At 41.4% G+C, this 15,352-nt stretch overlaps 1 protein-coding gene across 1 annotated transcript in view; it reads left to right on the plus strand.

The window, feature by feature from the left end:
* Positions 1-15,352, plus strand: part of neo1 (neogenin 1) — a 160,132-nt gene that overhangs the window by 122,585 nt on the left and 22,195 nt on the right. Inside the window, 5 exon segments of the mRNA XM_022748600.1 lie at positions 7,391-7,545; positions 9,802-9,950; positions 11,739-11,877; positions 12,378-12,427; positions 15,177-15,321. Of these exon segments, the coding sequence (XP_022604321.1) occupies positions 7,391-7,545; positions 9,802-9,950; positions 11,739-11,877; positions 12,378-12,427; positions 15,177-15,321 (638 nt within the window).

Raw genomic sequence — 15,352 nt, forward strand, 5'->3', positions numbered from 1 at the left:
ATTCTGAGGCATGACACGTGTAAGCGCTGACCACCAAAAAGTTATTTCCTCTTAATTGCTGACTTTTGATGTGTCCCATCTGGCCTCATCATCAGTATCATTCATCATCAATCTAAAAATCTTGTTCCAGAAAAGATTTCACGCTAAAGACGTGTAGATTAAAGGGAGAAAATTCGTACATTTTTGAGATTTCCATGTTTTTTCTTTTAATTAAAAAAAGCTCTATTTCTACTCCCGGGAACGCTGCCAGATTTCAAAATATTTTTTTGACCGTTGTAAACATGCACCTAGAAGTGAAAGGAGGAATCTAAGGAGATGCTTTTGAAATTTTTCAGAGATATCAAGTTTGAGACACAAAGACTTATTTTTTTTTTTTTCTTGCTGGATTATGTCAGTGGTGAACAACCTTGTCAGTTTAAGCCTTTGTCGAGGTTGGAGCTGCACTTTACATCTCGGACTGCTCTCGCAATTCACAGCCAGAGAGAATGTGTGCAGTTAACTGATACGCTCCCACCCCTCAGCAATCTGATACTTGTATCTCTGCAGTTTCCCCTCGCGCACAGCTGATAAGGTGTCTGAACAACAATGCAGAGTGCAGAAAATGTCCCACAACGAGGCTTATATCCCTAAACAAGCCTGTCCCTTGCGGTGAAATTGAGCAGAGGGTTTTATTATTTTCCCTGCGCACAAAGCAAATTTTATGTTTCTTTCTTTTGTTGATGATGTACTCAGATTTTTTTTTTTATTGTTTTATAATTGGTTTTCATTTATGTAGTATTGCTTGTATAGCATTTGTAGGTGTTGAAAATGTTTGTTATAAAATGGGAATTTGTTATTGTTGTTACATGGTACTCAAACCAACTGAAGAGGAAGAAGAAAAAAACTCCATGCTTGGCAGCCTTTTTCTCTCGCTCCCACTGTTCACTCCTCACTTCTCACTTTTCATTCGTCGAAACATTTTCTTTCGTTCTGACTACAGTTTCCTTTCTGGGCGTAGGAGCGTGCTTCAAGATGTTCCATGAGCTGGTCAGGCTTGCTCATCTTTCAGTCTTATCTTTGAAAAGGAAGCGAGAGGAACAACATGTAAGGGGGGAAAAAAAACATCACAGTTGCAGCGGTTGCCTAATGGAACAAATTGTTTCCACTACATTAATCGAAGAAGTGTTGAAATTGTAATTTTCAATATCTTTATCTCGAGTAATGAAACTAATTTTTAAATTACAGACCTTCTTTCAGAGAAAATCCTGTTTATTTATTGTTTTATGCTTGAATTTGCCTGCAGCAACTTTTATGCAACCATAATGAAACCTGATTTCCTGTGATTTTACTCGTCTTTTCTTTTTCACTTCCATTTGGATTATTACTGATTACCTATCTCCTAATGAATATTGAAATACATAAATTATAAATCTCGTAAAAAAGGATTCATTCTGTTAAGTTTTGTTTCAGTGCTGTACAGTAGAAATATAAATAAGGAGAAATCTTGTCTTGTCGTGGTGCGCTAACCGGTGCTTGACTTGTTGTGCTAGTATTTTCTTTTTTGGAAACAAAAAAAACTCTCCTCTTACAATATACATTGAGTCATCAGGCAAACTCTTCCTATATTTTTGACACTTTTTTTTTTTTTACATGAAGGGTCTGAATGCAGCCTCCTCGGTACTTGAGAACCCGTGAGGAAGCAATTGAAGTTAGTTGTTGTTACTTACATCACCTCACATTTAATGAAATAATTGTCTCAATACATTTTTAGTCTCGTTCAGAAAGAAATCTAATCATGCAACTTCAACCGCACAAACCCAGAGATTGGCCGCTGCAGTTATATCATACGTTTTCCCATCGTGCCGCCTATTGCGTTTCGCTGGAAACATGACAAAGATGGCAGTTTGAATTGGCGTCTTCTTTGTGTTGGTTTTTCTTAGAAGGCTCTAGTTTCCCTGCCTTTTGGGTGTATGTCATTTCTTGCTCTTCTCATTCTTCTTTTCTATGGCAGATAAAAAGTACCTGACTCATAATGGATCCATAGCATTGTGCTGGATCCGTCTCTTATGATAGTCATCATTACCGAACACATTAACATGGAAACTAGTCTGAAAAATCCATTAGCGAGAAGCCTGGCATGGCCTGCTGAATTTTCTCTTAAGGCTATCTGTAGTGCAGTGCTGTGGGCGCCTTGGCTGATATCTGCATTTCAGATAGATTTATGCTCTTTTGGTGGGTTGCATAGTCTGAGCCAGTGAGGTAGGCTCTCTTATCGTGGGCTCAGACCAGGATGATGAAAAAAGTACTTTGGCGGCAAACTTTACAAGCTACGCTCACAGGGGACCACAGCAATAGGTTATAGAGTTGAGCAACACAAGATAAAAGTTTATATGATAGTCTTTAATCGAACTTTAACGCTTACTCCGATTATATTTAAATTTCAGAAACGGCTTTACTCGTTTGAATATTAAGATGAATGCGTTTGCTTTTGCATGTCTTTCCTGACTGTTTTGCGTATTGCCTACCCAGAGTTATTATGCAGATCTAGGTAACCTTCCTCGTTAAGCCTTAATGCCAGCCATTCATTACACTCTGGCACAGAGACTAATGACATATTAATCACTAGAATTAGAGTTGGCAGTGGCAGTGGAGGCGCACCTCTTCTGCTAACAATCACTAGGCATGCATTGTACAAGGACAGATTGTTCAGAAGACACCGAAACTGCCTCAGCATTCAATTACCTACAGCTGACAAGGTGTACGTAGATGGGACAACTACAATCTAAATGGTTTTTAATATGCCTCCCTTTGCCTATCCCACAAATGCAAACGGTTTTCTCTTACTCTGACCTGACACTGATTTCAGGATTATTTTTTCTTACCACCGGTGTGTGTCCCTTACTGCTTCAAAGAGAGAAGACATCGTCAGCGCCTTTGTCTGAGATTCGCCAACCGGGCAAGGGCAAACAAAGTGTCAGGAGACAGGTGTGCCCTGTTTCCAGTGCCACTTTCAGGTAAATTCCCTCTGACCTCTGAGAAGCCCTTCCTCTGTAGGTAAGCACTACAACCTTTATCTGCTCTCTTTTTTTCCCTGAACAGGGCACTTAAAACTTCCCCTGCTAACAGTGCAGTATTTCTCTAGCAACACAGCCAACAAAAGATAAAGGTTGGGTTTGTTTCTGAAGAACGGTCTACACTAACATGTTGAAAACATTGACTTGACTACGTTCTGTCTCAATCAACAGGAGAGGCTCGGACTCCAGACCAATGCACGACGGGACTAAACATGAAACATGTTGTGGAGATCCGGGAAACTGTCCTACTTTTTGCTGGTCGCTAGAGTATTGATTCGCTTTTAAGAGAAGGAAAGGGGCTTTGCAGGGAAAATCTGATTTTCTGATCCGTCAGCTCTTTTCTTAATGTTACACTAATGGTAGATGCGCGGTCATACATGTTTTATTGTGAGCTATAGGGCCCTTCTGGTTATTGAGAATGTGTCCACCAAACTCCTCCTAGATGCACAATCAGTTTGTTCACTTAATTTCGAAATTCTTAATCATTATCTTTATACTCAGTAAGTGAAAGTCATTTGTTACAGACCCGCTTTCATTAGAATCCTATTTACTCTTTGTTTTGCTGAATGTGCCTGCCAAGCACTTTTATGCAACTTTAATTTAAAGGGGCCAATATCTGATTTTCCTTGGATTTATCTCAATTCTATGTCTTGTCTTTTTACTTCCATCTGAATTTAGTGATACCTATCTTGCTAATGAATAGTTGATTACATAATTTGGGTCAAAATCTGCCAAAACATATTCATCCTGTAGTGCTGCTTATCCAGCCTATAAACAAGCAGAAGTCTGTGTCCATTTTCAAGAGTTTTTCCAATAGCATTCCACTCGCTTACTTTTACCTGCTACTTGTGCTAGTATTGATTTTCTTGTTTTAAGCTTTTTAGCCTTTGTTTATGTGTGTGTTTTTTTCCCCCCTTTCTTGTTGTTTTCTGGAAAACAGTTAATTGATTCCAACTGTCCTCTTATAAATACACATATGAAGCCAACCATGCCTTTCTATTATAGAAGAGTTGTTATATTTGAAGGGTTTGAATCAGACTCCTAGGGTACTGCTCCCTCTCTGTCTGTCTGCTAAGCTGCCACACAAACACGAGAGCCAGACAAGGATGCCTTTGGCTCATAGAATGTAAACAGTTATGAGTAGTTAATGTCTAGTAGCGTTTGGGTCTACATTTCCCAGAAACCACATGTTAAGATTTAGTATTGTTAGCATTTTTTTTTTTTGGATGTATAATTATTGCGAAATGATGAACGAATAATTTGTGGCAGTAATTGCTGTTATTCTCACTACATGCTCTCTCAGTCACAAAGAGGTTTCAAGCTTTTGTTAAATCCTGTGAAGCCTGGTTATGGTTGTTGATGTTGCAATAACCCATTCGCCAGTGGATGTGAGACACCCAAAGATGTTGTGCAATTTTCTGTTGTGTGTGGTATGTGTGTGTGTGTGTGGTGTGTGTGTGGCTGTATTAAAGAGGATAATTGTTGCAGCATCTGGTAAAAATTTACATCTGCCAGTCAGAAAGAAATTGCCCACAAATGTGTTTTTATTGTTGCTGGCTCGATTCCAGTCGGCGGGATTTGAGATGAAACAGTGATTTTGTGCTGACTTCCAGCTTCAAGGCTGTTTCGAGGTTATTGACTTCCCCAATTTTTTTAAACAATGATCCTAAACATACAGACAAGACAACCAAGGGGTCCTTTTTTTTTGTTTTTACTATCAAACACTGGAAAAATCTTGACTGACTACATCAGTCACCTGGTGTAAATCTATTTGAGCACGCCGGTGTGTGCGTGTGAGTGACAGAGTGAGAGTTTATGTACAGAAAAGTGCGTTGGGAACGTGTAATTCTTTGGAAGAAAATACCAGCAAATTCTCTGTATCACTGCAATCACAGAAGTCAGTGAACTCTGGAAATTTGAAATGTAGACAAATATTGAAAGCCAAATTAGCAGTTAGTCCACATGCCGTGAACGCCAGCGGCTGTTCTGCATTTTAACGCACTTCCTCTAGTAATAATACGCTATTTGCACTCTACACTTGCCCTGCTCCTTTTTGTGTATTTCAGCTTTACCTTCCAGTCAATTTCCCCGACCTACAAACAAATGGAAATGTCATACATACTGACATTCTTTCCGTACGGTTTTGTTTTGCCCACTTGCCAGACAAATGGAAAGCAGATCTTGCTGAGCCTGACCGCAGATTGTTCCTCCAAAAAGAAAAGAAAAAAAAAAAAATTGAAATCACAAACATTTCTGTGGCTAGGCTGAGGAATGTGACAGCAGAAGTGTTTAAAAAAAAAATCATATGGTGTGTTAGTTGACAGAATCTAGACACAACTTTTTGGGGGTGGGGGTGCTGGGTTATTCCTCACTTGTTACACTGTCTGAAATAAAAACGGTTTAATTTCTTGATCACATAGACGGTTTTCTTGTGTGCATTTGAAGGGCTACAAGGTGGCATTGTCCCTGTCAAAACACTGTCTACCTTTGTTTGCCATTGAATGCTAGTCAGTTTTTTAGTTAATAAAAATGTCACAAAAAATGCAAACCAATCATTTCTAATCACAAATGATTGGCGGGAAAGCCGTCTATGAAATGTATGACATTATGTTCTGCTCCCACTGCCCTTACATTAGAGAGCTGTGTGTAGACTTGCATGTGTAGTCCCCCTTGTATTGTGCTTTTATTTGTCAGCTTTGTGAGTGTAGTAGAAGTGTTTTATTTCTGTGGTTCCTTGTCACGCCAAAAGTCTTTTTTTTGTTACGTTGTTGTTATTTTGTTTTTTCTTCTTTTTTTTGTTTCCTTCCTTCCTTTCGTTTCACTGTCATTTCCATTCCCACTCCTTACCTCTCCTCCTCGACCTGTTCCTTTCGGACGCCTCTGTGCGATTCCCCCACCCCACCCCCACCCCCACCACAAACGCTACCACTGTCTCCTGCCCCTCCCCGGCTCCTCACCCATCCCACCATCCCTCCCTCCCTCCCTGCTCCCTCCTCTTCCTCCTCCTCCTCCTCCTCCTCCTCCTCCCAACCCAAAGACGTAGCCCTGCCCTCTTCCCTCCCCCCTCACTGACTCCTAACACTACTGACCATGTAACGCCAGGCTCCGGAGGTGTAGCCAAGTCCAGCAGGGCCCACCCCCTCTGCTCCCCGAGACGTCGTGGCTTCACTGGTTTCCACCCGCTTCATCAAGCTGACCTGGCGCCCCCCACCTGAACCGCATGGAGACGAGTTAACCTACTCTGTTTTCTACAGCCAGGAGGGCACGAGCAGGTAGTACACACACTGTGCTGTAGTACTGCCTGGAGGGTACAAATACACACATTACTACTGGCATCAACAACAGGTACTAATATACAACCATGCCTGTGCAGGAGTCTAAGACCATTCGAGAGTATCTAATTAATGCAGTTAGAGCTCTTATCATGGCAGTAAGTGTTCATTAATTAAAAAACAAACTTCTTCCCTAAAGGATTACCTTTTTTAATTTTGAAAAAAAAAAAAAAAAAAAAAAAATCAGTTCAAACACTGTAATTTCATTTTTTCAAGTAGCCCTGTGATAAATTCTTCCCAGCTTCTTGTGTGGAGGATTTACTGTACATGACTGAGCAGGAAATTCAAGAAGCTGAGTTTTTTTTTTTGTCTGCAACTGGTCTTTAGTGTTTTGGCCACTTTTTGTGTTTCCACTGTAAAACATCTTTAAGCAAGTTTCAGAAATGGCCTTAAACAGAAGTGATTTAGCGTGTGCTTGATGTGTAGATGCAAACGTTACTGTACTGTATGAGGAAATGGAGTGTACACACACCGCGCACACGAATCAGCGCAGCTAAGCACTCATTACTTTGTCTGAAACCAACTGTAGACAGATGAGTGCTAACATGCTCATCTTTAGTCAATTTGTTGACTAACTGATTAGCTGATTGACTAGAAAATTAGTTCATTTGAGACATTTAAAAAGCTAAAATGCCAAATGCTTCCACCTCCTTCAATGTGTAGTTCTACTGAGTTCCTGTTTTCAATCACTGCAAATTTCAAACATTTGAGATGTTAAATGGACAAAGCGAGCAATTTGAGTATGTCACCTTGAGTTCTTGGAAAGAAATGTTTTCCTCATTTCATAACCTTTTAATCACTAAATGATTAACTGATAAGTACTACAATATACAAGCATGTACTGTATAATTTAACTGTCTGCCAGTCCTACAGTTCATTAAGTATCCAACAATTATACCACTGGAAATGTTCCCTAAATTTGACTCTAACCAACCTAAATTCAGCAAATGTGACACACTGAAATCCTTAAATGTTGTGTTGCTTGTCCGTGTTTGTCCACACCAGGGAGCGAGTAGTGAATACCAGCCGTCCAGGGGAGATGCAGGTCACCATCCAGAATCTCATGCCAGACACCAAATATCGCTTCAGGGTTGTGGCCCACAACAGCAACGGCCAGGGAGAGAGCTCTACAGCGCTCAAAGTGGCCACCCAGTTTTAAGGTAAAGGCACACACACACTCACACACTCACACACACACACACACACACACTCACAAACGTTAATTTATATGTACACAGTAAACAGGACGCACAAACATAAAAGCGAACTCAAGCCAGTTTGTTGGAAATGTGCTCACACTGGCACACTGAGGCAAACAGGATGCACTCAAAAGGAGCGCACAAATGTGCAAATAAACATTCACACAAACAAATATTCACTCGCATACAGCATACGCTCACTTCAAACAGAGCCCCCCCCCCCAAACACACACACACGCTAACGCACATAGAGGACGCTATTTAGTGCTGTGCTTTAAGTCAGACCACCCAACAGCAGACCAGAGAGAGGCAGCGTTTTCTTGTAAGCCACTTCTTGTTTACTCCCCAACATGTAGTATAAGCCCTCTGTGTGTGTTTCGTGTGTGTGTTCGCTGCTTTAAGCCGTGCCTACTTGAGTGAGGAATGTTTGACATTAGCGTTCCAGATTTTTTTTTTTTAACATAATTCCCTCATCCAGTCTGTACAGAGATGCTATACAGAAGCTCATTACAATATTTTGACTGAAAGACACATAAGAATCATCGAGAGGAGAGGAGGCCAAGTGCTTTCTCTTTGTGTTTGGGTGTGCAAGCTCCCCATGGCTGCTCCTCTCGGTGTCACCCATATTTGAAAGTGCTGTGAAGGGGATTTCCCACTGCACACTGTCAGGGTGGATGTCCCTCACCTCTTGGCTCAGCTACAGCTCCGTCACTGTCGTTTTCTAGGTCAGCTGCTGTTTCTCTAACCGTGTCCTTGGTTGGAGGGCAGACAGAACAACACACACACACACACACAAATACACACACACTACACCTTAATGCCTGCCAGCAGGAGCCGAGCCACCCATGGGGATAGCAGTGAGGGCGGGCTGTACCTGTGCAGTATATCTCTGTCGTGTGTGTGCACTTTTAGTGTAAGAACATGCTATGAATTGGAGCTTAAACTGTTGACCTGCATCTGAGTGCCGGGTGTGTGCACACACGGCTGACCCGTATCACTTCTCCTCAGAGAGAGGGCTTAATACACCTGGACACGCACACACACACGCACACGCACACGCACAACTCAGGAAACACACACCTCTAACATCCGTCCACACTGACAAATGGGAGCTTCTCTGTTCTGTCAGGGACACCTGCAGCTAAAGCTCACAAGATATGTGCAGCACAGACATATATCTGTGTCTGACAGCCAGCACTTTAACCTCGTAGTCTCTGTTTCATTTTAAATCCAATGTGGCACAGTACAGAGACAACAGGAAATGTCACTGTCCATTTATGCACTGACACAGGGAGTTCTGTGTACAGCGCAGTCACAAATTATTAGGGCAATGATACATATTTTATTACGTTGGCTCTGACCTCCAGCATAATATGAAATGAAATGTTTACTTAGAGGTTAAATTGCTGGCTGCCAGCTTGAATTTGAGTGTGTTTACATTTGCATCAGATGAACAGTGTAGGAGGAATTATAGCTCTATTTCTCCATAGTCTAGTCTCCAGGTGTGAAGGGGACATAAAGTAGTCGGACAAGCTCACATAAATTCATAAATTCATATATACATATATATATATATATATATATATATACACACAGTAATGTATGCTTAGGTTCTCATTTGTTAAGTTTTTATAAGCTGTTAGATAATTTTCACTCCAAACAAAGTACCATGTCGGCTACTTGTGTTTATGTAAGCATTTAATTTAAGATATACCCTATTGCTAAACACACTAGATGGACGTATCTGCCCTTCTGTGCTTATCTTACCAAAATAGAGCTGTCTAGCAGCCGTAGTATAAAGCTGATACACAGCTACACAGTAATACACTCTCTGTCTAATCCTGCCCGCTATCTTGACTAGCCAGACACAATGAAATAAACTGTCAACCACGCTGAATATAAGCTAGAGGCAGATGCTGGAGGAATGCAAGATGCACATTGACGTTTTTATCGTGAAACACCTACAGTTTGTTTGTCATGAGGATAACAAGTAAGTCAAGATGGCCGGCAGCCCAGTCCAGAGGGGACAGATTGGTCTCCAGAGAGCTGCGGCGAGTGATCTGACCTCTTGCTAACATAAGGAAATGTGACTTTGAAGTAGCCAAATTGTTTGGCAGGAATCACTGGACGTTACTTAACTGAATTCTTTTCTTCTGGTTGCAAGTGGTCAGATTTAAAGGTTTTTTAAATTCTCTTCCGCTTCGTGTTTTTCATCAGTCCAAGTGCCCGGCCCTGCTCCAAACCTGCTGGCTGTGTCGAACTCGCCCACCTCTGTCTCTCTGAGCTGGGACAAGCCTCTCACTGGCAACGGAGAGATCCTCACCTACAAGTTGTACTACACAGACAAAAGCGTCGGCAATGAAGAGGTAGGATATCGCTGGAGGATGTCTCCAGTCTCTCAGCTTTATTCATGTATTAATAGAAAAATCCCAAAGTAGATTATCTGACGTCACTTGTTTCAGGTATTGGAGTAGCTCAAGTTTTTTTTTCCTAATCTCACCAACATGACCCGATCATCATTTTTTTAATCTTTATCTTTAGTTGTAGATCAGCTTTTAAAATTAAACAAAATAATAAAAAGTAAAAACTCAGCTGGATGAAAAAAAAGAGAAAAGGTATCCAGTGAAATGAAATAAATGGTTAGTAACATCTGGATACGCTTTCAAAGTAATGTTCATTTTTTTTTTTAAATTTGATACTGACGCTGCCGTCAAACATATTTCCTGTATTACAATGTTTTGTTGTGTGTTTTGCCTCCATTCTATTGACAGTGACATATTTAATTCTCTTGAAATAAATGTAAAAGTTGGACAGAAACATATTGTTGATGTCCTTGTTTCAGCGCTCACTTTGCAGTTTGAAAGGAGAAGTGCTGTGTGTGGCTGACGCTTGATTTTGCAGGGTCCATTAGATTAAAAAAAAAAAGTGTATGACTGCATTCTCTAATGTAAATTGTGATGAGGTAAGAAGATCCTAGTCATTTGCCAAAAGACTCTTTGTACTGCTCTTTGGCCGCACTCTTGTTCACACATCTCACACAAAAACACATATTGTGTGAAAAGGAAGCAGATAGGATTCACCCAGTTCTTCTCTGCTGGTCTAACTCTGTCACAGGAGTGAAAGCTAGCTGCTTAGATATTGAGTCAGCCCCAGCAGTAGCAGTGTGCAAGCCAGTGAGGCATTAAAAACCCTTTAATATGATAATGGATGAAACGTCAGCCAGCGCACTGAGTAATGATGCCTCAGCTCCCCGGAGAAGAGAGCCAGAGATGAGGTGGAAAACGGGGAAGATGAAGAGAAGGATAAAAAGAGAAAGAAGAGGTGGAGGAAAGGGACAGAACAGAGATGAAGTTAGAGAGAGACACAGTGCAGAAGGGACATGAAATATTAAATGACGGGAGAAAGTCAGGGACAGCATATGATGCCTCTTGAAGGGTGATGTGGTCACAGGCCGTCATCTGACCGGAGTTCAGAGGTTGTGATTGGACGGCTCTGGAAGCACGATTAGATTCACGTTAGATCCGCAAATTTGCCTCTTTTTAGTCAAAATGTCACAAGCATAGAGCTGAATGCAAATTGGGCACGGGCCAGCGTGCCCAATTTGTAAAGCAAAAAATCGTAATCACAGAAGGCATAATTTGTTTCTCAGTGGAAAATTACATTTTTACTCAGAATTACCAACTGAAATGTTGGTGTGATGAAATGATGAAAGCAGGCATCACATTTTGTAGCATCACCACATATGAGAGATTGCTTGTGTTTTAAATCTATTGGAAGTTCTTATTTACAGCCTTTTACTTCCATTATTAAACTTGAATGCTTAAATAGCAGCTTTTCTGCGGTTATCAAACACGCTGTCAGCAGTGAAATACTCACAAATTAGTTTGATCTTATTTTGCAGGTATTGATGGTAGTGAAAACATTTACCTTATTCATATAAGCTTTACATCATTTATTCCATTTTCATGTTTTTACATAATGAATTGTCACTTATTGATGAGAAGGTGAAAATATGATACATTTTGCTTTATCTGATGTTTCTTAGACGTTTGAGTTGAAGACAATAATAGGTGTTTGTAGTCACACAATCCTGTTTTTAGAGTTGAAAGAGACTAGCTTGTAAATGTTTCTCGTCCTTCCTCCCTCTCTTTCAGGACATTGATATAGATGGTCAGTCCTACACCATGACTGGGCTGAAGAAGAACACAGAATACAGTTTCCGTGTGGTGGCCAACAACAAGCACGGTCCAGGTGTCTCCACTGAGGACATCATTGTTCGTACCCTGTCTGATGGTCAGTTGGTTTAATGAAGAGATCTGCCGAGATTGCTTTTAGCTTGTGACATTATTGACTAATTGTCATTAATTGTCTATTTGCACCCGGGTGAAAATAGTAACATGGAAACAAACCACGTTAACCACGTGTTAGAAAGCCTTTCTGCCAGGTCTTCTCCCATGTAATTTAATGAAGTGGTCCAACAAAACTTGCGTGTAAATAGCCACATTGGCTATCCGCCTCAGGTGCAAATAGCATTGTTAGCTACAGACACCTGGGTAGTTGTCTCTGCCATATATTGCTATATGCTATATATGTTCTATTACTATAGACAACAAGGTGTAAATAGCTACATTGACTATCCACCCTGGGTGCAAAAAGCATCGTTGGCTACGGACACCTGGGTGCAAATAGCATCTGCCTTAACTGACTAATTGTTTTAGCTCTCTTAGCGCATGTCTCTGTGTCCTGTTTTGCTGTAGACTGAAAAAAATGGTCTGTTTTCTTTTGTTTCACAGTACCAAGCGGCCCTCCTCAAAACCTCACTCTGGAGGTCCAGAACTCAAAGGTAAGTCCTAATTGCCTGAACTGAACAGGATGCCACAGTTTGGAGAACCTGTAACTGATCCGGATTTTTCTGTCATGAGAAACTAAAGGCATCCATGTTTGTTGCGCACAGTTTCTCAGGTGCAACATAGAAACAACAAATGCAACTAAACTCACTGACTCGTGTACAGTGTATGTAGCCGCTTCACCAAATACACAAACTCACACAGACGAACAGTTGAACAGATCCACAGCCTGCAAGCCAGGACACTGCTGTTTCTCTATGTGATTAGCTACGTCAGAGGCCTGTTGCCCCAGCTGGTTAAGAGGGTGTGTGAACCTTCATCGATCCACTCATCGCCAGGAGACTTGCCTGTCAGAAGGTTTTAGCCTCTGTATAACTCTCCATCTGCACAGGATCTGGCAAAGAAGCCCGAAGCTCAAATCTAAAATGGATACGAAAAAAATATTATCCTGGAAGATATTGGCATGCCAGAAATGATCCCCAGGTAGTTAAGGTATCGGTCAAAGAATCTGAGGAAGGATTGATTGGGTGGTTTACAGGTCAAAAGAAGTGTAGACATCCAGTTGAAAACCAGGTTAAAAATGTTTTTGAAAAGTACGATTTTTTGGATGGCAGCTTCCGTATACCTGTTGGATCAGCAGATTGTAAATATTTCAACAAGTTCTGCTTTACAGTTGAACACTCATTTGAAATTCAACTAAAAATTCAACCAAATTAGCCCAACTATCACAGCTGTCTAGATGTCTTTTGATCTTTAAATTGTCAAATCAAGGTTTATTGAGACACTATGTACAAAGCTACCCTTGTAACAGCCATCTCAGCAATGTTTTTTAGCTGACAGGGTAAGTGAGAAAGTGAGATTTCTTTTATCGCGATTGAATTTCTCTTTGGATGAGAGATAACTATCAAATCTCTCACAGCCAGGCGGCAACTCCTGGTGTCTCACACTCTTTTTTAAGTGTTGTTGTCAAATCAGATTTATTACAGTTATAAATACTGTGTTTCTTGCATGATCCTCTTGATAAAATAAGGCTGCCGAGGTGGATGCAGGCTACGAAACAGGCTTCTGATTAAACAGGAAACTGGCCTCGGCTGCCTGTCTTTTCAGCCATTTGATCTTCAAAAAGAGAGCTGTAGGCGTATTTATTGTATATTTCCACCCGGATATTGGATTAAATTTTTTTTTTTTTTTTTTTTTTTTTTTACAAAAGATGTTTCTCACTCATGACACGTGAGACAGCAAGTGCAAACAGAGAGCACCAGAAAAAGAAGAAGAAACCTCAGGGTGCCTGCAGACTATGAAAACAGCAGCCGACATTTTTAGCCCTTTGCTGGTCGATGCCGAGTGAGAGAGAACTGTCAAAGCTGACTAGAAGAAAAAAAACTGATATAAAATCCTATCACACACTCCCAGCTTGAGTGAGAACTGGCCACCCATGCTGAGGGATACTCAGCAGAGATTTGATAAGAGGGGGAAAAAAAAAAAAGCCCTCATGCTAATGTTAAGAGTAAAATAAAGACGGCTCACTCGGTGGAAAGGGCAGGATTGTTTTCTGAATGAATAGTTTACATCCAGCTGTCCGTCCCCAGTTAGAGCCACACAAACCAATTTAAAACTGCAAAACAAACATCTGGCATTCTTTATTTCTAAACATTATTAAAATTAGTCTTCTATTTATTTTTTTTCTGTCTCTGTTGTCATTGTGTTTAATTCTGAATGTAAACAGCCATTAAGTCAATAATTTATAGATACAAAGCATTTATGCAATTAGCCGATGTGATGTGCCCAGTCAAATGGAACTGGAAAGAAAACTAATTAACATGCATTTCATATTCAGTCCCCTCTTTGGGTCTTGTCAAGCAGAACCTCACATTTTTTTACCTGCAAGAAAACTTGAAAGTCATGGTTTTGTGATCTTATTTTTCCTTTTGGCATCTGGCTTCCCACCTCCCCTTGTGATTTGCCAAAAAGTCAATTAAACAGGTTTTCATGATTAGGGAAAAGAAAGGAGAAAAAGCAACACACATAGCAAGTTACCGCTGATAGTGTAATAAGAAAAATGGAAATAATTGAACACACTTAACACAAATTTAATTTGTGCAATTCCCTCAACTCAGCTGGGGAGGAGCGTGTGTGTGCCCTGTGCATGTATTCACGCTTTTGTGCTTCAGTGTGACAGTGGGGAAGCGTTAATTAACTCTTCTCCCACGCTGAGCTACCCCCAACCTATCTCTTTAAACACACACACAAAAACTCAGATGCATGAATCCCACAACAGAGCAGCGTAGACCCGCCAGCAAAAATCCTGCATTCGTCTCTGTGTCTCGGCAGGGTTAGTCTGACCACACACGCGCGCGCGCGCACACACACACACCCACCCACACACCCCTCTCATCAGGACACCTCCTTCTATTATTAATCTGTTTATTTCTTCCTAACGCATCAGTCTGCACTGCGTCACCCACGCTCAGAGGGGTGTTTGTTTTTGCGGGGCCCTCCCATTTGCACCACTGTCAGTTGGATGGGAGGGACAGGTAAGACAGCGTCTCTGCCAAACAGAACAGTAAACCCTGCAGAGTTGCGTTCACACAACTTGCCGACGCCAAGGTTTGTGGGAAAGTGTGATGCTACCTGCTAAAGCACGAGGTCACCTTAACAGCTGCCGGCCCGAAAGCAGATGGTCCCGCATGTGCCAAACGTTACGTTTTGTCTCATCTGACTCTTGTCCTGATTTTCACCCCTCAGAGCATCATGCTCCGCTGGCAGCCCCCTCCCCTTAACGCCCAGAACGGGGAGATCACGGGCTACAAGATCCGATACCGGAAAGGATCCCGGAGGAGCGAGGCGGCCGAGACCACCGGAGGCACCCAGCTCAGCAAGCTCATTGATGGTAATGGACCGTGATCTAGCAGTTAGCACAA

This window comes from Seriola dumerili, unplaced genomic scaffold, assembly GCF_002260705.1.
Source record: "Seriola dumerili isolate Sdu_G_001 unplaced genomic scaffold, Sdu_1.0 BDQW01000011.1, whole genome shotgun sequence".
Taxonomy (NCBI): Eukaryota; Metazoa; Chordata; class Actinopteri; order Carangiformes; family Carangidae; genus Seriola; species Seriola dumerili.